This window comes from Halichoerus grypus, chromosome 11 (genome assembly GCF_964656455.1).
Source record: "Halichoerus grypus chromosome 11, mHalGry1.hap1.1, whole genome shotgun sequence".
NCBI classification, from domain to species: domain Eukaryota; kingdom Metazoa; phylum Chordata; class Mammalia; order Carnivora; family Phocidae; genus Halichoerus; species Halichoerus grypus.
Window position 1 is genome coordinate 11,453,607 of NC_135722.1, and position 23,739 is coordinate 11,477,345.

At 39.3% G+C, this 23,739-nt stretch overlaps 2 protein-coding genes and 1 long non-coding RNA gene across 4 annotated transcripts in view; 1 reads left to right on the forward strand and 2 right to left on the reverse strand.

Moving 5' to 3' along the window:
* LOC118547236 (uncharacterized) overlaps positions 1-23,739 on the forward strand; it is a 149,648-nt gene that overhangs the window by 33,270 nt on the left and 92,639 nt on the right. The window lies entirely within an intron of this gene.
* LOC118547231 (olfactory receptor 4D11) lies at positions 2,913-3,848 on the reverse strand. The gene has a single exon (XM_036110586.2). The coding sequence runs from the start codon at positions 3,846-3,848 to the stop codon at positions 2,913-2,915; it is 936 nt and encodes a 311-aa protein (XP_035966479.1).
* LOC118547229 (olfactory receptor 4D10) lies at positions 15,223-16,158 on the reverse strand. Its single transcript, XM_036110584.2, has one exon. The coding sequence runs from the start codon at positions 16,156-16,158 to the stop codon at positions 15,223-15,225; it is 936 nt and encodes a 311-aa protein (XP_035966477.2).

Below are 23,739 nucleotides of genomic sequence, written 5' to 3' on the forward strand. Positions count from 1 at the left end.
CTCTGCCCCCATCTCACACATAATGCAGAGGTCCCAGTGCACATTCAGGACATACCCTTTTCTCTGGAAGAAGCATATGAGACAGTGCATTATCCTCTTTGGCTCAAGAAGACAGCATTGTGTTCAGTCACACCAAGGACTGTGCAGTCTTCCTCCTGACCAAAATCAATTTGCTTGCAATCAGCTGGGAAATGAAACTTAAGTAAAAGAGTACCAATGGAAAAATTAAAGCCCTGTGGCTACTGTTAGGGCAGCTCTCAGAGACTGGACAGTGTAGATTTATCTGTGCAGTTTCTGTTTAATACAATATGTACATTGTCCCTCTACAATTACTTTATTTTTTATTTTATTTTTTAAAAGCGATTTTATTTTTAAGTAATCTCCACACCCAACGTGGGGCTCAAACTCACAAGGCCAAGATCAAGAGTCACATGCTCTGCCAACTGAGACAGCCAGGCGCACCCCCCGCACCTCATGCATGATCTTTAATCTACCACATGTCCGAGATCCATAGTTCACTTAAAACCTAGGGAGGTAGCACAGTGACAGCTCATCAGTTTAATTACTTCAGCATTATTTTATGTTATTTGGTTTGTGGGTACCCAGAGATGTTTATCACTAATGTGTTTGATTCAGGGAACAATGCAAGAAAGGGTAATTTGAGAGCTATATGTATGCCCAGAGTTTGTTAAATTTTCTATGGTTCTCAGCAGCAGAACTTAAAAAATAATAAAAACCGATTTAAATGGAAAAAATGCAGTCGAAGTTGTGATTTGATGTCATCCAGATAAATGATGTATGTTCGTGTAATCAGATGCTATTGCCTTCCCTTTCCTCTGAATTATCGATCAGGTTATGTTGTACATTTTGAATGGTTTGAAGAGGTGTCAGGAGCAATGGTGTGGCAGAGATTTCTGGGTTCTTGCCCTTTGTGATTATGCTTCTGCAATACAATGATTCAGACCCCATATATCTTTGGTGCTATCCAATTCTGACATAGCGATAACAATCTGATTTGAATGAGTGATCAGAGATACGAAGGAAAGGAAAGGACACATTTGCATGAAATGGACTATAAAATGGCTCCCGGTATGCATCTTTTATAGGCAATTTCATAAAGAAAAGCCTAAAGACTGTTGAGAGCAAAGCTACCTGAGTAATGTAGCAGGACTCTATGAATGGTGACTTGACAAGTATGAATTATTCTTAGAATTTTCATGCTAGAGGAGGTAGGTTAATATTGTAAAAAGTTAGAATTGATTGATCAAAGTGACAGGAAATGGCAAACAATTGAGCCAGTTAGTTAATGAATGCTTATGGGGCCAGCCCAGATCCTATGACAGCTATAACTAGTCTGTCCTCAACACTCACCCCCTTTGGCTAACTCTCCTTGGGCTCTTTTCTATCCTACTGACTCTGACTTTTTGGTCTGGTCCCTTATCTCACTCTCAAAGCTAGGGTTTATCTTTGACTCATTATCTTCTTTTGATCTGAGACTCTCCTGCATTGTAACTTATCAGCTGCAGGGTGTCTCTTTAAGTTGTATAAATAGCAAGCAAAGCTATTGTCATGACAGGAAGCTAGAAGTTTTAAGATGATAGATGCTTTGAATTCAATGTACATTCCTTTGCTTTTTATCCCATCAGGGTTTTTTTCCCCTCATAATGAGGTATGGGCCATAAAAGAGAAGAGTGTAACAGGCTAATGGGGGATTGAATGTGTGTTAGGCAGAGCAGTAAGGGTGACATTGAGAATGACATTTGCCTTGCACTGAACATTTACTATCTGCTGGGCATTGTATGTTTCACACATACCATCTCCTTTTAACCTTACCAATGACTCCATGAGATGCATAGTATAAGTATCTTTGTATAGTGAACTATAACCTGTGGAAAGACAAAGTAATTTGCTCAAGATCACACAGCTGATGGATAACAGAGATGGGATTTGGATCCAGGTCACAATGCTTTACTTTTTACTTTACTTCTTCACGAGGCTTTCTCAGATAAAACACTAGCCTGTACCACCTCTTCCCAAATACCAACAGATTGAAAAACAGACTGATTAGAATTTTACCTTCTTTAACACCTCCTCTCTTCCTCTCTGGTGGGAATAATGTAAATCCTCAATGGTGAAGCTAATCTGAGACTGGAAAATCGGTTCTTCAAATAATAAAAATGGGTTGCTCTTCATTTAGGATCCCTGAGGTTCTGCCTTTGTCTAAATTTATCTTGAGAATGTGAATCTGGCACGTCTGGTTCTACATGAGATAAATCCTTTTAGGACATATGGGAAAATCTTCCTAAGATTCTTCATTACTGATAGGAATCGGGGAGGACAACCATTATGTACTGTTGAGGTTCTCAAAAGGTCATGAGCCCATATGGAGTTTAACTGGGCTGAGAAAATTTCTTAATCTGTGATAGGCCATATGTACCCATTATGTGTACTACAGAAGCACTGATTGTAAGATCTTTTCTAGAACAGGATTGTAGTTTGGTATAGACAGTTCTGGTAATGTAGCACATTACATTCATATGGAGGAAGAACAATAGATTAGGTGTCTGAAGACTTATCTCTGCAATTTACTTGATATAAAATCTTGAGCAAATCACTCATATCTAGGCTTCTATTAACTTACCTCTTGAAAAAGGATTCGATCAATCTCTTTACCTGCCATATAGTTCTCCTCAAATAGAAATACATCAATCAGTGCAATCCTATAATACTAGTTACTTCATGCTCACCAGAAGCTTGAGTTATTAGTAACCTATTAACTTAAATAGGAAAATAAATTGTTATCTAGTAAGTATAGTTGGTTTATTGACAATATATTCAAGTATATAAATATGACTCTATAGAAAAAATAATGGAAGGAGTCCTTGGTGATGAAGAGGTTGGAGATTCTTACACTATTCCATCACAAAAGGCATGAGTCTTCTCCTCAGTCTCCTCATGGCTGACTTCATCTCCTGGTTCCTCAGGGTGTAGATCAAAGGGTTCAACAGTGGGGATATGACAGTGAAGGTGACAGAAATGGCTTTATCTGTGGGGAGGGCAGTGAAGGGCCGGGCATAGACACAGATGCAGGGCACAAAGTGCAGAGTCACCACAGTGATGTGTGAGGTGCAGGTGGAGATGGCTTTCCTCCTGCCCTCCCCAGGGTGAGACCTCAGCATCATTAAGATGACTGTGTAGGACACAAGCAGGAAAATAAACCACAGGGTACTGACTAAGCCATTGTTGGAAATCATCAGGAGCTCAAGTGCAAAGGTGTCTGTACAGGCGAGTTTGAGGACCTGTGGGACATCGCAGTAGAAAGTGTCAAGAACATTGGGTCCACAGAAGGGGAGGGGCAGCAACAGGGAAATCTGCACGATGGAGTGGACAAAGCCCCCCACCCAGGAGGCCACAATGAGGGCAGTGCATCGCCCCCTACTCATGATGGTCATGTAGTGCAGGGGCTTAGAGATGGCCATGTAGCGATCAAAGGCCATGACAGAGAGAGAAAAAATGTCTGCCCCACCGAGAAGGTGGAAGAAGAACATCTGAGTGATGCAACCGTTGAAGGAGATGGTCTTTATCTTTGACAGAAGGTCCACGAGAACCTTGGGAGCAGTGATGGAGGAGAAGCAGATGTCAAGCACAGCTAGATTGCGGAGCAGGAAGTACATGGGGGTGTGAAGGCGGGACTCACAGGTCACAGTGACCATGATAAGGAGGTTTCCCAGAAGAGTTATCATGTACACCAAACACAAAGAAAGAAATAAGACCAAGCTCAGGTCTTGGGACTGAGTAAGTCCCAGAAATATAAATTCTTTTACCCTTGTGCTATTTCCCAACTCCATTGAATCATGTTTCCTCTTCTTTGTGTAGCTTGGGAAAAATGAAAAATATTATTTCAGAAAGTGTTCACTGTCCCTTAATATATCAGACAGAGTCAGGTATTAGGTCTGAGAACTAGTGAGCTGCTATTACCACATAAAAAGCTGTTCTGAGGTTATTGCTAATGTGTAGAAAATGACATCTGATTAACACAAGCATGCATCTAATTATTCTTCTGTAAATTATAAATATTTTAGATGTGGCATAAAAATAATGTTCTATGAATAGAAGTTCTAAGCATTCAAGATAAACAGGTGGATGTTAAATATTCAGAAAGGGACTATTTGGGCACGAGGGATATAAAAATGGGGTCAGTTTGATGTATGGGTAAGGCAATGTGTCTGGCTGGTTTCTTTTCCAGATTGCATGCTCCATTTAAATGGTCTAAGAACCTGTATCTGCAAAATGGTTCCCTTTGGACTGAACTCCACAGAAACACTCTTCCCTTTTTTAAATTGCAAATTTAATTCTATGAAAAATGAGAAAATTTTAAAGCCATGAAGGTCTTCTCTATTGGTCTATTCTCGCTTCACAAGACTTCTTTATTTCTACCTTTATTTACACTACTTTAAGTACCAAAACCCCCATTGAATAGCTCCTCAGCTGTGGAAATGAAAGTGTAATTCAGATCTTCTCTTCTGTTCATTGTTCTAGTTTGTTTCTTAAAAATTATTATTATTTTTTATAGAGCTATCATCGACATACAATAGACTCACGTATTTGAAGTGCGTACTTTGATGTTTGGATATAACCATATACCCATGACATCACTATATTTAAGATTGTTACCATATCTGTCAACCCAAAAGTGTTCTTGTGACCCTTTGTTATATGTCTCCTTTGCCCTTCTTTCTTCAGGCAACCACTGATCTGCTTTCTGTTACTATACATTAGTTCGTATTTTCTAGAATTTTCCATACATTGAATCTTATAATATAGACTTCCTTTTTGTTTTTTTTCACTTATAAAATTTATCCTTGTGTTTGTGTGCACCAATATTTTCTTCCTTTTAATTGATGGATAGACCACAGTTTGTTTATCCATTCACTTGTTGATGAACATTTGGATTACTTTTAGGTTTTTGGCTATTACACATTAAAGCTGCTATAAATATTCATTTACAAGTCTTTGTGTGGACATATGTTTTCACTTGTCTTGGATAAGTACCCAGGAGTAGAGTGGCTGTAACTCTTAAAATTCAATAATAAGAAAACAAACAGCCCAAATGAAACACAAAGGGATAAATGGTTTGAACAGACACTTCAACAAGAAGAGATAGGGATAGCAAATAAAAATGTGAGAAGATGCTCAGCATCATTTATCACTGGGGAAATGTAAATTAAAACCACTGCACATACCTATTAGAATAGCTAACATAAAAAAGACAGATGTATCAAGAATAGGCGAAAATGGAACGGGATTGGAACTCTGGTGGAAACAGAAAATGGCATGGCCACGTGTGAAAACAGCTTGGCTGTTTCTTACAAGATGAAATGTATACTTCCTGTATAATCTTACTGCTTTTGAATTCCTTTCTTTTTCTTTCACAAATCCTTGAAATGGGCCTTAATTTCTTTCTTTGCAGTTAATCTCCTTTTTCTTACCATAATTAGAAACAAAAGAAAGGTGAACTTACTTTTTTGGGTATGTTTTTCAGTTCCAGGGAAGATATTTCTTTTCACTTAGCTCAGGTTCCCATCAAGCTTTATTTCACCTGTGTGTAATTTTGTCCAAAGTCTATTTAATATGAAAAAGCTACTAAGAGGTATCGCAGCATACAAAGGATACCTGGGGGACTCTGGCACGACCTGCCTGTTCAAATCCCAGCCGGGCACTTAGTGTGAACGTGGGCAAGTTACTTCACCCCTTTGGCCTGAGTCTCTGCATCAGTATTTGGAAACAATAGCATCTCCCTCATATGATTTTTGTGAGGATTAAATGAACTAATCTCTGCAAAACCATCAATACTTAGAGCATTGTCTAATCTATAATCCATAATAAATGTGATTATGTGTGTGTTTCCTTAAAGAAAAACTCTGGGTCAGTTGCTTTCACAGACACACAGTCCAACAATCTCGTGGAGGGACTGCATATTTCCCAGAACATGTATTCTAAAACAGCTTCATCAGAACATACTGTTTTGAGGAAAATAGGAGATGTTTTTCTTTCAGTGGCAATAAGAATAACCCAGAGCGTGGTGACAGTGTATGGTAGCAAGAAGAGAGCTTGCCTGATTTGGCTTCTTGTCTGACATCATCTTAGCAAACCAGAAAAGTCCAGTGCATGGTCTCTGCAGTGAGAGCTTTTGGGCTCAAGTCCTGGCTTTTTAATTTGGGCAAGTGGGAGACTTCACTTCTGCATCCATGGAATGGGGCTTATAATACTCATCTCACAGGGAAGCTATGAGGATTAGGTGAACTAACATATGCAGAAGTGTCAGCATACAGGCTGCTTATCTGTTACGATTAGTACTATGTTGGGTAACCTTAATACTGGAGGATCATCGGTAAATGGGGGTGTGTTGAACTAAATGATAGCTCAGCTATCAATCCTGACTAGTTTAAAGAGAGAGCAAATGATCATCAGAAAACACCAACTCAATAGTTACTGAGGAGATCCAACCTAGTTATGAAAGTCTTCCACAGGGACCCGCATGTAAATAATAGGTAATCTACGCAAAAGGGGAGAAGGTACCTCAAACCCCAAGTCAGGCCTGTTAGCAATATGTCCCATAAATTCAGACAACATCTTTCAGCTTCTCCATCTTTCTCCTATTTTTATTTAAAAAAAAAAAGATTTATTTATTTATCTGAGAGAGAGAGAGTGCGCCTGAGTGGGGGGAGGGGCAGAGGGAGAGGATCTCAATACGACTCTCCACTGAGCATGGAGCCTGACACAGGGCTCGATCCTACGACCCTGAGATCATGACCTGAGCTGAAATCAGAATCAGATGCTCAACTGACTGAGCCACCCAGGCGCCTCCATTGTTTTCCTATTTTTAATCCATCCACTTGTTTAGCAAATCTTGATGGGAAATCGGCAGATTTCTAGGTTATTTGAGAGAAAGAAATACAACCAGTGGGAAAAGAATCGAAATCAAATAGTAATATGGGAGTGATGAAGATAGATGAGCTGCATGTAAGAAAAGGATGATTTTTCACTAGAAGCTATGAGAAATCTGCATGGAGAGGGTGACATTTATGTTTGGGACACACAGGAATGGAGAAAAAGGGAGCTCTGCCTTTAGGGGACAACTGGAATATATAAAAGTTGCTTGTAGGGGCACCTGGGTGGCTCAGTGGGTTAAGCATCTGCCTTCAGCTCAGGTCATGATCTCTGGGTCCTGGGATCGAGCCCCACAGTTGGGCCCCATGCTCAGCATGGAATCTGCTTGAGATTCTCTCTCTCCCTCTCCTTCTGTTCCCTCCCCGCTTGAGTGCATGTGCTACCTTTCTCTCTCAATTAAATAAAATCTTTAAGAAAAAGTTGCTTGTAGGTGGGAAGATTGGCTGGAAAGAAAGGATGCAAACATGAAGGCATGGAGAGAAAATCATTGCTTGAAAATTTTTATTTTTTGATAAACCTGAGGAACGGTGTGTGTTTATTGTGTAATTCTTTCAACTTTTCTGAAGGTTTAAAATATTTTATTTTTCCTTCTACTTTTAAATTTAACAAAAGACATACCTCTACAGATTTCAGGCTGAGGACATCCATGTAGGGGAAACAGGGCCTGCAAAAAATCTCTCTGTGCAATTTAGGGGGTCCCAGAAAACAAAAATGCCTTTTCTCTAATTCCAAATTGAACTTATTTCTCTGTCTCTCATTTCACAATGCCTTTTTCGGTCAATATTCCTTATCTGTGCTCTTACTGAAGGTGAACCTTGGAATACAGCACCTTGTGTACACATCACATTTTTAGTCAAAATGTATTTGTGAATATTAATGATTCTATCTAGATTTCAGTTTTTCTCACTCTTATTTGTCACTCTTATACATGGACATCCAGACACTACACACACTCGTGTAGAGTTATACTTCTTACCTGAAGTCTCCAGCCTTCTTTCCAGGACTCCATCTGAGGTTATGTTCACGTGAACCTTGGGAACTATCCAGCTTCAGGAAGTTGTGTCACACACCCCTCTGAAGGCCGGTGATTTCAGTGGCTCCTCTTCTGTCTTTACATGGAAAAGGGAAGACTCAGGGAATAGTATTTTCTTGTCTCTCCCATGCTGATTCACAGCGTCCCATCCTATTTACCAATTCCTTAATCCCAAACCTGGTGTGAGAATTATCAGAGGGATTCTAGTTGGATGTGGCTATGGAAAACGTCTGCTGATGGTGAGGTTGTTTCTGAGGGAGTAATTAGGACATAATTAGGCCCACATACTTAGGAACACCCATTTTTGTCAGGGCCTAAAATTGTCTAGCAGTGAGAAAGTTTCTGTCCTTGGCCAAACTCTACTCAGGCTCCCCTGAATTTTTTAAGCAGGACTCAACGTTTGGACCTCTGTGTCTGTCTCTGCATTGTCCAATTTTAGCAACAATCCTGCTAAGTCAGGTTAGCTAGAATCCCCCACCCTCATATCTGATCACCTCAGCAAGAATCCCATTAGGTTGGTTTAGCCAGAGCCTCCCGCACCCCCACCCCTTTAACTCTGGTGTTTCCTCTTAGTAATTTTCCTGTTGGGAAATAAATATCGATTCTTAGGGATTCTGAACAACTTCCTCAGGCAGTGTCACCCATGCAGGAGGAGTTCTGAAATGTGACACAAAAGTATTAGAAGGACCGTTGGACCTGACGGGGTTATTAGGCGGGAGTGAAGGAACTGATGGGTTGATGACCAAGTTCTCAAAGGATACACAAGTAGCCAGGAAATCCACACTGGATCTACCAGCAAATCCTACTTGCTTGACCTTTAGAATTTTTCCAACTTCTCACCAACTCCACCCTTACTACCTTAAGTCATGTCTTTATTATTTCTAATACAGCAGCCTCTTAATTGGTCTCCCTGCTTTTGTCCTTACTCCTCTTCAGTCTACTCATCATAATGGCCCCTGTGATTCTGTTAAAACATCATTATTCTGCTTTTCGACACCCTCTATCTTACCTAATGGGAAAGTCAAAATCCTTACAATGATCTAAAGGGTCCTAGTGCCAGGTCCTGTGGCCCCATGATCTCTCTGACCTCAACTGCTACCTCATTCCTCCTTTCTTCTCATTTAGTTACAAAGTCCTCCTTGTTGTTTCTTGGATGATCTGGGCAAATCCCCAACTCAGGGCCTTTGAACATCTGATTTGTGGACTGAGATTTGTATCATGATGTGAACATTTTTTTAGTTTCAAAAATTTTAAGATCTAAGATTTAAAAAAACATCCAGCAGCTATACATAGCATAATAAGTAAACAAATACATACTGAGTTGATATATTAAATAATGTGTTCCATTTCATTCCAACCTTTTTCATGTCTATGCATGGTCTAAAGCAGCTTCATAGGTTTCTGTCAATTTTAGGGAGTCATGTTATCAGATAGTAAAAATGAATCAGTTGTTTTTTTTAACCATATCCTCCAATGATTTGAGTTGCAGAAATGATTGAGAAACATTGTGAAATCATTGAGTTGTCTTAATTCAACAATTTTTAATGCATTGTTACTATATTCCACTTGATGCTGATGCTGGGGATATGATAATAAGTAAAGCATAAACCTAGTGGGAGAGATAGGAAGAAAGAGAAGAGGGAATAGAAACAGGATCCTGAGTTCTGTGCTAGAGCTAAGCACCAGGTGCTGAGGGAATGCAGTGCTCGTGTGGCCAATAGGCCTGCAGTTCAGAGGAAGGTCAGGGTAAGGACCTTGCATGAGCCCACAGAACTCATAATTGGTGAGGTGCATAATCTTACTCAAGCTGCGCTAACTTCAAGGAACCTGCTCTCAACCACTGGGATGTGGGCTTTATTTTTTTTTTTTTTTTAAAGATTTTATTTATTTATTTGAGAGAGAGAGAATGAGAGAGAGCACATGAGAGCGGGGAGGGTCAGAGGCAGAAGCAGACTCCCTGCCGAACAGGGAGCCCGATGCGGGACTCGATCCCGGGACTCCAGGATCGTGACCTGAGCCGGAGGCAGTTGCTTAACCAACTGAGCCACCCAGGCGCCCTGGGATGTGGGCTTTAGATGGAACAATCTTCTGGTAATAGTTACCTTATTAATATTATAGAGGTAGAAGATGAACTTAATTTGGATGTGTTTACTTCAGAAAGATGTGATTACCTTATGAAAGACCTTGTAGAATTTCGATGCCCAAGATACATTATGTCTCTAGTATGTGTCTCAGCTCCCTTCCTGGTAACAGGGCAGGAATGTAGTGGGAATCTCTGAGTATATACATAGACAGGTGTTTTTTTAATCGAAAATTTAATTTAGACAATTGTAGATTCACATGTAGTTGTAGGAAATAACAGAGATCCTACCTTAATGCAGTCTCCCCCTATGATCATTTACATATATCAAAACATTGAGTTGTACATCTTAAGTATGTGCCATTTTTGTCAATTGTTGATCTTAAAAACCAAAGGAGCTATTTTTTTCCCCCCAGCAAAATGAGTTTATTTAGGAATAGCAGAGGAATTACAATTTGGGACAAGCAAATTATGGTGAACAATAAGTGAGTCTGGAGAACAGAGGGGAGGGGCTTGCTTTTATAGGGGAGAGGAGAAAGCTGGGAGGGGCTGTTTTTATTGAATTCTCATTGGCTGGGCTGTTGCAGGGCAAGGAGAAATTCTTCCCTTCCCTATTGGGGTATATAAAGTTTCTTTGTGGAAATATTAGCAAGGTGGTTTCCCTTAGCCTCCAGGAAATCAAGTTTGGGATACCCAGGGATCTTGATAATGGCTAAAGCAGCTGGTAAGAGTATGGCACCTAATAATTCCTGAATATAAAGACCATTTAAAATTTTGTCCCTGTTGGAAGTGAGGAGGCCTCACTGTTTCCATAGCACCCCAAAGTTATGAGTTAGTCCAAAGGCTTACCTACTATTAACATAGATATTTGCAGTTTTGTCCTTGGTTAAAAATGCAGGCCTGAGCAAAAGCATACAATTCAGCCCACTGGGCCAAGATAGCCAACGGCAAAGGTACCACCTAAATGATTTCAAAAGGAGTTGCAAGAGCATACCCAGCATAATGTTTACCATTTTCATCTCTTAAATAAGAACCATTGGTAAACCATGAAAAATCAGTGTTATCCAAAGGAGTTTCCTGTAAGTCATCACAAGGGGTCAGGAGAAGATCTGTCAGTTTAAAATAGTCATGAGGAGTATCATCTGTAGAGGAGAGAAGAAGGGTGGCAGGGTTAAAATTATTACAGCAAGAATTATATGAGGCATGGTTAGCAAGAGGATTTCATAGGAGGTGAGACAACTGGCTGAATGGTGTTGAGTGTGATGGGCATTCAGAAGGGCTTCAACTCCATGGGGTACAAAGATTTTTGAGAGAGGATCCCATGACTATCTCTTCAGTGGTCTTGACTAAAAGGGTGTTGGTAGGAATGGCTATGAGGCACGGGGGGGTGTCCTTGTGCCATAGGCTCTAGCTGTTGGCTATAATACCCTATGGGTCAATGGTGGGGCCCATGTTTTGGGTGAGTACCCCAAGGGTGTTCCCTTCCTTTTCAAATACAAAAAGGAAAAAGAGAAGTTGATAATTGGGATGTCCAAGAGCAGGGGGATTTACCAAACTTTCCTTTAGGGCTTTAAAAGCTAAGTTATCTTGATCTTCCCCAATAACAGGGTCAGGTTTATTGTTTTTTTAATAAAATATATAGGGATAAAATAAAAGAAAATATAAAGGGGTTGGGCCATAAGGGATTTTAGAATCCAATTTTGACAGCAACCAGCCAGCTCAAGAAAACTTTGCGATTGGTGCTTAGTTTTGGGTTTGAGGAAGTTCAAGATGCCATGGAGCTTATTTGGATCTAAAGGTAGCCCTTGTTGTGAAATCAGGTACCCCAAATATCAAACCTGAGTGCAAGAAAATTGCAATTTCTCCTTGGAGACTTTGCATCCCACTAAGGCTAAAAGTTTTAACAGGTGGATGCCGTCTTGCTGTGAAGAGGCCTCAGAAAGGGAGCAGAGAACTAAGTCATCTACGTGTTGTAATAAAGTAGAGCCTCCAGGTAACTTTATATCATCCAAACTCGCTTTTAAGGTTTGGGATAAGTAGGAAATACTTTAGGTAAAACCCTGAGGCATTACTGTCCAGGCATACTGCATTCTTTCCCAAGTGGAGGCAGATATTGACTGGCCTTATCCACAGGGATACTAAAGAAGGTGCTACATAAATCAATCACAGTGAATATTTGCTTTCAGTGGGGATGCAGGCTAACAAAATATTGGGGCTGGAACAACAGGATGGTGAGGGATAACAATATTGTTCATGGGTCAGAGATCCTGGACAAATCTCTATCCGCGGGCTTTGGGTTTCTTCACAGGCACCGTAGGAATATCACAAGGACTAGAGCAGGGGATCAGGAGGTCCTGAGCCTTATGATCTTTTTTTATGGACTTGATGCCTTGAAAATCCTCTTAATTTATAGGGTATTGATTAATTTTGGGGAGAAAAGAATGAGTATCTCTTAGGAGGCCTAACCAAAAGGGGATAAGCTTAGAGATAGGAACGTGTTGAGGTTTGAGACTCCCTATGTTTGAACCATTTCAGATGGTTCAGAACCCCAGGGCAGGGGTTTAATAACAATGGTGTTGAGCACCAAGAGTGTGGCTCTGATGTCAATAAGGTATAGGGAGAGACTCATTCCCAATCTGGAGAGTTGTTTCTCCACGCTGGTTAAGAGCAGGATTGGGGAAAGTCCCTGTATTTCCTCGGAGTCCTGTGAGAGGGTGTGGGAAAGGCTGGTCGGAGGGCTGAAGATACTTGGAGCACTTTTGTAACAATCTTTCTTGCAATGTCCTGGATTTTCCCTATAGCAGAGGCCAGGAGGGGGTTTTATTTAGGGGACTCCCATTTGTTGGAACTGAAAACTAAGGATCTTAGTGGTCTTCGTTTTAGTTGAATTCTCAATGGTGCAGGTGAGCTGATTTGCTAAATTAACTAAATCTGGAGTGGATACAGTTTCCCATTCTATCCTGCTCCTTTTAACTAGGAGGGAAAGATGCCAGTTCAGCCTATTACTAAACACAGAGTTGAAGGCTACCTGAATGGATTCTACATCCATAGGAAGGCCAGAATTTTCCTTAAAAACAATTTGTAGTTGATGGTAATCATCATGCACAGGTTCCCTGGATTTCTGAGTGTGAGCCTGAATCTTAAATCAACAGGTTTTGGGAAAGCCTAGGGGTTGCCAGGGGGAGTCATTTAGTGATTGGTGAGCCTGATTACATAACAAGACAGTGGATTGGCCTCTTGTTTTGCAGTCCTGGAGCCTTCAGGATCATCCCAATTAGCTGCTTTCATCTAGCGTTGGGCTTGGCCTTCACCAGGGAGCATGTGAGCTAGCTGGTACAAATCAGAAACCTAGTTGGTAAGTTTGAACCACTGTTAAATTCCTTGGCAGATCTATGAGGATCTTCAGTAACTTTAGGAAATCTTTGGCCACGGCTCATAGTTCATCCTTAGTCCAGGAGAGATAGGAAATTATAGGCTTACCATTTAGGATCCTCAGAAGGTCTAATTTTATCTTACTTTATTTTATTCTTTTAAAAGATTTTATTTATTTTAGAGAGACAGCAAGCACAAGTGGGGTCAGGAGCAGAGGGAGAAGGACAAGCAGACTCTGCACTGAGCTCACAGCCCAACACGTGGCTCCATCCCACGGCCCTGAGATCATGACCTGAGCCAAAATCTAGAGTCACTAAACTGACTGAGCCACCCAGGCATCCCTAGAGGGCCTAAGTTTAAAGGAACAGGTTCCAATGGGTTCAGAGGAGGAGGACATGGGGAGAGGTTTGGAAAAAATGGGAAGTTCAGTGAGAGAAGTGGAGCGTATGAAAGTGAGGATGGAGATAAAGAGGATGGGGGAGGGGAGAACAAGTCCTCAAAAGCTTGTCTTTTTTCAATTGCTTGTTTGCCTCAGTTAACTTGGAAATGGCATTTTGTAGAGAGGTGATTTTAGAGTCCTGAACACACTTGGAAGCCTCAAGATACCAGCTGAAATAGGCATCCCATTCCGTTTGTGTTTTTTAAAGCTGTGGTCTTCTAAGAAAAGCAAATTTGGGGAGATCAAAAGTGCCCCCTAATGGCCATTGGAGTTCTAAATTAATTTTGGTTAAGTTGGTCCAATTAATTTAAAATACTCTTGAGGAAGGACCATAGTTTTTAAATATAAAACCAGACTGGGCCCCAGAAGGAGGACCTTCCTGAGAGAATTTAGCAGATTCAGATGCCGTTACTCAAAACCAGAGATTCGGGAAACAGAAGAGTAGTCACCAGAAGGGGCAGTGCCTTCCCAACAACATAAAACCAGATTCCAAATACAGTTGTGGAGCTCAGCTAGAAGGAGGGAACCCTGATCTGAGAGGAGACTTGGAACCCAAAGGGAAAAGATGACTCAGGGAAGCAGAGAGTGCAAGGGGCTCAAGGGGGTGCCTCACACGCTTCTAGGGGCCATTACTTACTTAGGGGTTCATCTCCTTCAGGTTCCTTTGTGGTCACCATGTAATACTGACCTTAAAAACCAAAAGGGCCAGTTATTTTACCAGCAAAATGCGTTTATTTGGGGACGGTTGAGGAACTGCTATTCAGAACAAGCCAACTATGGCAAAAAACAGGCAAGTGGGGGAGAATAGGGGAGAGGTGCTTGCTTTTATGCGGGAGAGAAGGAAGCTGGGCGGGGCTGTTTTTGCTGAGTTCTCATTAGCTGGGCTGTTGCTGGGCCAGGAGAAATTCTTCCCTCCTCCTGCTGCGGCAGAACGGGCTTCTCCCTGCTGGGGAATGCCGGGTAGGCCTCTTACAGCCAGTGGTCGTGTGAGAGCGCCCCCTTCAGGGCTTCCCGACTCCATTTTTAAATGAGGTTTCCTTTATTTTCACACAATAATACCTCAATAGAGTTGAAAATTCCAAATTGATAAAACTGAGTATATTTTGATTTTCTTGTTTCTTCCAAGGCTGTGTTGCAAAAGCAACATGTACCCCCCTGGCTAACGATTTGATTTCTTTTGTAACATGGAACCCATATTTTGACATTATTACTGCATGCTGAGCAGAATCTTTGAAAGTCCTCTGTAGCTTAGCAGAAACATAAAAATTAATTAGAAACCTTGAATAAATACAGTTTATTTCATGGACAAACGTTTTTAAGGGTGATGAGAAGGCGCGAACTACCTGTCTATTCCGTGTCAGAAGGTAGGAGTCTTCTCTTCAATCTCCTCATGGCTGACTTCATCTCTTGGTTCCTCAGAGTGTAGATCAAGGGGTTCAGCAGAGGAGAGATGACAGTGAAGGTGACAGAAATGGCTTTATCTGTGGGGAGGGCAGTGAAGGGCCGGGCATAGACATAGATGCAGGGCACAAAGTGCAGGGTCACCACAGTGATGTGTGAGGTGCAGGTGGAGATGGCTTTCCTCCTGCCCTCCCCTGCCTGAGACCTTACTACTAATAATATGACCATATATGACACCAGGAGGAAGAAAAACCACAGTGTGGTGAGCAGTCCATTATTGGAAATCATCAGCAGCTCAAGCATAAAAATGTCTGTACAGGCGAGCCTGAGGACCTGGGGGACATCGCAGTAGAAAGTGTCAAGAACATTGGGTCCACAGAAGGGGAGGGGCAGCAACAGGGAAATCTGTATGATGGAGTGGGTAAAGCCCCCCACCCAGGAAGCCACTATTAACCCAATGCAACGGCCTCTACTCATAATGGTCACATAGTGCAGGGGCCTGGAAATGGCCACATATTGATCCAGTGCCATCACTGACAAAGAAAATACGTCTACCCCTCCAACAAGGTGGAAGAAAAACATCTGGGTGAAGCAGCCGTTGAAGGAGATGGTCTTTCTCTGTGACAGAAGGTCCACCAGAACCTTGGGAGCTGTGATGGAGGAAAAGCAGATGTCGGCAACAGATAAATTACGGAGCAGGAAGTACATAGGGGTATGAAGGCGAGGCTCATAGGTCACAGTGACCATGATGAGGAGGTTTCCCAGGAGAGTTGTCAAGTACACAAGAAGCAGGAAAAAAAATAAGACCAAGCTCAGTCCTTGATTCTGGGTTAGGCCAAGGAAAGTAAATTCTTTCACCCTGGTGTAGTTTTTCAGCTCCATTGAGTCATTTTGTTTTTCTCTTTTGTTTCAAGCTACTTCACATGAAAATACTTGGCTATTGATTTCATTTTCCTCCTAAGCACTAAGACTGCAATTCAGAATCTTGCCCATATGGCTGTAGTGTTTGCAATTTGTTGGGCTGTCCAAATTTTAAGATTGAAATCAGTTTCGTGATCAAATAAAATTATCACACGCAAAGTCATTCAATAATTCTCTTCCTATAAAACTCATTTTGGAAAGAATAAGCATATTTCCAGCCATTGTAGACTTAGAGTCTACAAGCTTAATGTTCATATTAGCAAATATTCCATTGACTTCAAGAGGGTCTTATCTTGCTAGAAAATAATGTTGTTCTGTTTCTTATTGCAATGTTGCTGTGGCATGAGTCAGTTTCCTTGCTCTTGACTGCTTTATGTAAAATTTCTTAAATCTTCAGCCTATTATTCCATGTAGGTAACTTGTTACTGTGATTATTACTTTATACTAATCAGATTATTTGCTTGATAATCATTTTAAAATATTCAAAAATTGCTATTGGAGAACAGATTGAGACAGTGTATAAATCTAAATCTCAATTTAATTGACATTAAATTTTTTTATTGTGGTAAAAACAATTCAACATGAGAGCTACCCCCTTAACAAATTTTTAGGTGCACAGTGTTGTATAGCAATTTTCTAGAACTTCTTCATCTTCTATAACTGATGTGGTCCTTGCCTGAGTGTGGGGGAGAGAATAAGGATAATGACCTAATTTTGAGAAGTGAACTATTCTGTATCCATCACACTCTTCTGTCTCTTTTTTGGATCAGAGCTAAGAGAAAGAGAGATCACACAGCAAGGAGAGACGTTAGTATCATTAGAATAATGCCTTTTTTTTCATACACTGTTATGGGTAATTCTTACTTATTTTTATAAATTTTTATTTGTTCCACCTTGTACTTAGCAAGTGAATATTTATTGCAGTCTTCATAGGTATAAGAATAAGTTGGACCACATTGTCCAAGTGTTAACAAAAGTGGGTGATTTGTGTAAGTTGATGAACAAAATGCATGATAAAATGTTAAATGTGTCATGAGAAAAGTGAAGGTAGATTTAGGTGGGAGAAGAGATATGGTATAGATATTGTGATTTCCAGGAGCAACAAAAGCTACTACTTTGTGAGTGCTTACTATGTGTGAAGAGTTATAAAATGTTGATACATTTAATGTGCGCCACTATCCTTTAGTAAATATTAATGTTATTCTTGTTTTCCATATGGAATATATTATGAGTCTACGTTTGGCTGAAGGGAAGGAAGAGATGGAAATAGGATGGAAGAAATAGAGGTTTCTTTTTTCCCCCTTCAATCTCATTTGGAGGGTCTAATTTCATATAACAAGAATGTTTGATAAAGTCTGTCCGAAGACAGGGATTTGGCAAAACGGGGCTCTGGAAACCCCATTTACATCGACCTAGTCTGAGGTGGCTTCACTGATAAGCAACTCAAAGGATCACAACAAATATATGATGTCTTCCCTCACACTGAAACGGACCACGTTTCTGGAATCCCTTTTAACACAGCATCCCTCTTCCTGGTAGTTAACACCCACCTTTGTTGTTTCTGTCGCTGGGAAGATCATTTTGGCTCTGAAGTGCTTGATACACCTGGAAAATATCAAAGTCAGACTATTTATATATAATCAAAATGACAACATGTCAGTTTCACTATGCATAATGTTAACCTTAGCTAGAAGTTTAATGTCTTGACTGAATTCCTTTGATCCTGAAATTCCAACTAAAAATTGTACACTCTTAGGTACAGTGCAGAATATTACACTTGGAGACATTAATTCTTGAAAATTTTGTTTCTGAAGGAAAGCCTTTTGGAAGACTAAATCTTAGTACCTTTGCTCTCCTTTCAAGAGAAAATGGGCAGATTCAAAGCATCACATCTTCAAGAACTTCTACTGTATCCCTGTCTTATATACAAATCCCTCAACCTCAGGCCTAATATAAGAATTACAAAGGGAATATTATTGGACAAGGATGTGGAAGTCAGGTGCCTGATTCTGCTGGTGGTGATGAAGGTTCAATGGGAGTTATTAAAAAGTTACCAAGATATGCACATGTGTACACACACACAGATGGACACATTTTGATTAGTGGCCAAATTATTTAGAAGCAGTAGTGGAAATCTATCCCCTTATCCACAGCTCAGTCGGAACACTGTTAAAACATGCCAAATGCTGTGCCCAAGAGATTACAAGGGTCCAATTTTCATGGCTTGCAAGTCTCAGAGGACACTATATATAGGTTTCAATTAGATTGCCAGAAAACTACAAGAGAACTGGACCTAAAATCCTTTGCTGCCAGTTCAATTTCTAATTATACACAGGATGATTATAGTCTCATGATGTTACTGTAAGTCCCCACATGTGGGGAAACATGACTTAGATGGTGTTTGGGGAATGCACATTTTTCCTGTTTTCCTATACTCTGCACGTGTGGTATCTTTCAATTTGGATATGGCTAGATGAGTATGTTAGTAAAGCTAACAACTACAGTAGTTACTTAGGATTAACTCAATTTATTGAATGGCTTGACTTTATATCTTCTGTTTCTACAAGGATGACGGGTTTGGATTTACCTGCTTTTCCATTTTGTTTTTGTTTTATTATATTAAACTGATCTACAAAGATGAAAACTGTATGAGACAGGTTGTATATTTGAGATAGGTAATTCCCCCACACCCACTGCTTTATTGAGATATAATAACATCAGTTAAGGCTGATCCAGCCTTAAACATACACAATGATATTGTGTATGTTTAAGGTATATGATGTATTGACTTGTTACATTTATATATTGCAAAATGATTATTATTGTGGTGTTAGTTAACAGCTCCATTACCTTACATAATTACTAATTCTTTTTTTGTGGTGAGATCACTTAAAATCTACTGTCTTAGCAACTTTCAAGTATATAGTATTGTTAACTATAATCACCATGCTGTACATTAGGTTCCCAAAGGTTTTTCATCCTATAAATGGTAGTTTGTATCCTTTAACTAACATCTCCCCATTTCTCCCACTCCTCAGTACCTGGAAACCACCACTTTACTCTATTTCCATGAGTTCAGATTCCACATATAAATGAGATCATACAGTATTTCTTTCTCTGTCTGACTTATTTCACTTAGCTTAATGCCCTCGAGACCCATCCATGTTATCACAAATGGCAAGATTCCCTTCTTTTCTATGGCTGAAAATATTCCAGCGTGTGTGTGTGTGTGTGTGTGTGTGTGTGTATTCGTATATACACATATTTATCCATTTATCCGATGGACACTTAGATTGTTTTCCTGTGTTGGATATTGTAAACAATGCTGCAATAAACATGGGAGTGCTGATACTTCTTTGAGATCTTGATTTTATTTCCTTTGGATATGTATCCAGAGATGGGATTGCTGGATCGTATGGTAGTTCTATTTTTAATTTTTTGAGGAATCTCTATTCTGTTTTCAATAGCGGTTGATCCAGTTTATATTTCCACTGACAGTGCATAAGGGTTTCCTTTTCTTCACATCCTTGCCAACACTTATCTCTTGTCTTTTTGATGATAGCCATCCTGACAGGTGTCGAGTGATGTCTCATTGTGGTTTTAATTAGCACTTCTCTGATGTTTAGTGATGTTGAGCACTTTTCATGTACTTGTTGGCCATCTGTGTGTCTTGTTTGGAACAATATCTTCAGTTCCTCTGCCATTTTTAAATCAGATTGGTTTTTTTGCTGTTGAGTTGTATGAATTCTTTATATATTTTAGATATTAGCCCTATATTATTTGCAAATACTTTTTTCCCATTCTATGTGTTGTTTTCTTCATTTGTTAATTGTTTCTTTTGCTATGAAGAAGTTTTTTAGTTTGATGTAGTCCCATTTATTCATTTTTGCTTTTGTTGCTTGTGCTTTTGGTGTCCTATCCAAAATAATCATTGCTAAGACCAATGTTAAGGAGTTTACTCACATTTTTCTTCTAGGAATTTTATGGTTTCAGGTCTTATACTTAAATCTTTCATCCATTTCAGGGCGCCTGGGTGGCTCAGTCATTAAGCGTCTGCCTTCGGCTCAGGTCATGATCCCAGGGTCCTGGGATTGAGCCCCACATCAGGCTCCCTGCTCAGCAGGAAGCCTGCTTCTCCCTCTCCCACTCCCCCTGCTTGTGTTCCCTCTCTCGCTGTGTCTCTCTTTGTCAAATAAATAAATAAAATCTTTAAAAAAAATCTTTCATCCATTTCAAGGTAATTTTTGTGAGTGATGTAAGATAGGGATTTAATTTCATCATTATTATGCATGTGGTTATGCAGTTTCCCTAACACCATGTATTAAAGACACTATTGTTTCCTCGTTGTATATTCTTGCCTCCTTTGTTGTAAATTAATTGATTACATATGCGTGGTTTTATTTCTGAGCTCTCAGTTTTGTTCTATTGGTCTATATGTTTGTTTTATATGTTATGTGCCATTTTGATTACTATAGCTTTGTAGTATAGTTTGAAATCATAATCGTGATGCCTCCAGCTTTGTTCTACTTTCTCATGATTGCATTGGCTACTAGGAGTCTTTTGTGGTGCCACATAAATTTTAGGATTTTTTTTTCTATTTCAGTGGAAAGTGCCTTTGGAATTTTGATAGGGATTACATTGAATCTGTAGATCTCTTTGGGTACTATGGACATTTTACAATATTATTCTAATCCATGAGCATGGAGTATCTTTCCATTTATTTGTATCTTCTTCAATTTCTTTCATTTATGTCTCATGGTTTTTAGTGAATAGATCTTTTACCTCCTTGGTTAAATTTATTCCTAGGTATTTTGTTCTTTTGATGAAATTGTAAATGGAATTGTTTTCTTAATTTCTCTTTCTGATAGTTATCCTCTTTGCTGGTAGGTGGATTTTTTTTTTTTTTTTTCCAGTTTACCTTTCCACAGATGGAGCAATATTTAATTCTCCGGTTTCCTCCTTTATTTCTATTTTTGGTCCTGAGCCTTTCCCTTCCTTTTCTGTGAGTTCTGTTTGCACTTAAGTAAGTTAAGTAAACTAAAGTAAATGTTTGCAAGAAGCACTTTAATGTGTGTATGCATGTTTAAATCAGGACTTTATTTCATGATATATGGTCTTTCATATTGCCTGAAATAGCTTTATTACATTTTCTCCATGGATATAGTTGTATACGGGAGACCAATGGTGTATGTAATTTGATTTTGTATGTAACAACCTAGTTTAATTCGTTTGTTATTTTCAGTGATCTTTCGGTGAATTTTCTTTATATTATTTTAGATATAGCCTCTCAATATCTGAGAATAATTTTTTCCTCCAATTTTCCAAAGTTTATATTCTTTCTCATTTTTCTTGTTTTTAAATTGTGAGTAAATTCAAGTTTAATGACTTTGTGGTGAGAGTGGGTATCATTGTTTAGTTATGTATGGTAATGGAAATTATTTTAATGTTTAATCATTAGGTATACTGTTTGCTCTCTGGTTCTAATAGATTTTTTTTTATCAAGATAATACAATTTTTCAGGGGCTCCTGGGTGGCTCAGTCAGTTAAGCGGCTGCCTTCAGCTCAGGTCATGATCCCAGGGTCCTGGGGTCGAGCCCCGCATCAGGCTCCCTGCTCAGAGGAGAACCTGCTTCTCCATCTCCCTCTGTCTGCTGCTCTGCCTGCTTGTGCTCTCTCTCTCTCTCTCTCTGTCAAATAAATAAATAAAATCTTTAAAAAAAAAAGATAATAAAATTTTTCTTCCGTTCTTGGCTTTATAGGTGTTTTGTTCTTCAAGGAAGAAGAAATTGTGTTGTATTGAATATTTTCTGCATCACTGAAATAATCACATTGTTTCTCTTTTTAATCCATTATTGCTGTGAATTGCATTAATAGTTCTCTTTGAAAAAAAAATTTTTTTAAAGATTTTATTTATTTGACAGAGACACAGCAAGAGAGGGAACACAAGCAGGGGGAGTGGGAGAGGGAGAAGCAGGCTTCCCACGGACAGGGAGCCCAATGTGGGGCTCAATCCCAGGACCCTGGGATCATGACCTGAGCCGAAGGCAGACGCTTAACGACCTGAGCCACCCAGGCGCCCCAAAAGTTCTCTTTGAATTTTGGGAATAAACCCTACTTGATGATAATGTGTCATTGTTTTAATTCATTGGTATGTAATTTGCTAAAGAGTAATAAGAACTTAACATTTTTGTTCAAAGATGTGATTGGTGTGTACACATATATTAGATACACGATAGTACTAGATATATTAGGTGCTATTATCTAGTTTATAGATAGGGTTATGCCATTTTTATAGAATGAGTTAAGAAGCTTTCTACAATTAGTTAAAAAATTGGATTTACTAGCTTTTTGAATATTTATTGAAAATCACTGACAAAGCAGTTTGGGCCTGGTGCCTTTTCAAAGGGTCTATTTTTGACACCTTTTCAATTCATCTATAATTATTGATCATTAAGATTTTTTCCCCCTTTCCTTTAGTCAATTTTGGTAACCTATATTTTTCATGGAAATTATATTCTCTCTTCCATCCTGTAAAAATTTAATACTATGTTTCAGTGCACTGAGTCTTTACTTCTTTCCCTTAGTAGGGTGCAAGTTCATAGATTACATTTGTTTGTATCCTCGAGAGAATTGTCACTCTTGGATGTGCCTGGATATTTGGGGAACAAAAGGAGGGTTCCTAGAAGGGAGTATCTTATCAGATTCCTATAAGATAAGTATTATGCTAAGTGAAATGTCAGTCAGAGAAAGACAAATACTATATGATTTCTCGCATATGTGGAATTTAAGAAACAAAACAAACAAGTACAGGTTGTTTTAAATGCAGTACAGTGTAATGAGCACAATCTTTAAATGAAATAACATGGTCTTATTTATATATACAAGTGGCGGTCTTGGAAACATCTTTTTTACTAGTGACACTACAGAATGTTTTCTGTATGAAAAAAAGATAATATGAGGAACTATAGCAATAGTATCTTTGGTCCCCTGAAGTGAGGACAAATAGCAGTTTCAAACTTTCTTTTAACACCAAGAAACTGATAAACTGTGTATGAATAATGTAATTTGTGTAATAGATGATCAAAATTTAGTCATAAAAAATATGTTTTGTACTAGTGAGTTGATGACAGTCTTATGTGTTCCTAAAGCACAGGGTTGACCAAATTAAACATGTTTGCTTTTTATCTCTCTTTGGAAAAGTGTTTGTGTGTTTGTGAGAGAGAGAGTGTATGTGCACACATCAGGGACTGATTACTTATATATATATATATTTTTTAAGATTTATTTATTATTTTTAATTTTTAAAAAAAATTTTTTTTAAGATTTTATTTATTTATTTGACAGAGAGAGAGACAGCAAGAGAGGGAACACAAGCAGGGGGAGTGGGAGAGGGAGAAGCAGGCTTCCTGCCGAGCAGGGAGCCCGATCCGGGACTCGATCCCAGGACCCTGGGATCATGACCTGAGCCGAAGGCAGACGCTTAAAGACTGAGCCACCCAGGCGCCCCTATTATTTTTAAATTCAATTTAATTTTATTATGTT

What these genes read in the sequence shown, in the direction of transcription:
- LOC118547231 (XM_036110586.2), bottom strand. Translation starts at nt 3,848, where the DNA reads ATGGAGTTGGGAAATAGCACAAGGGTAAAAGAATTTATATTTCTGGGA.
- LOC118547229 (XM_036110584.2), bottom strand. Translation starts at nt 16,158, where the DNA reads ATGGAGCTGAAAAACTACACCAGGGTGAAAGAATTTACTTTCCTTGGC.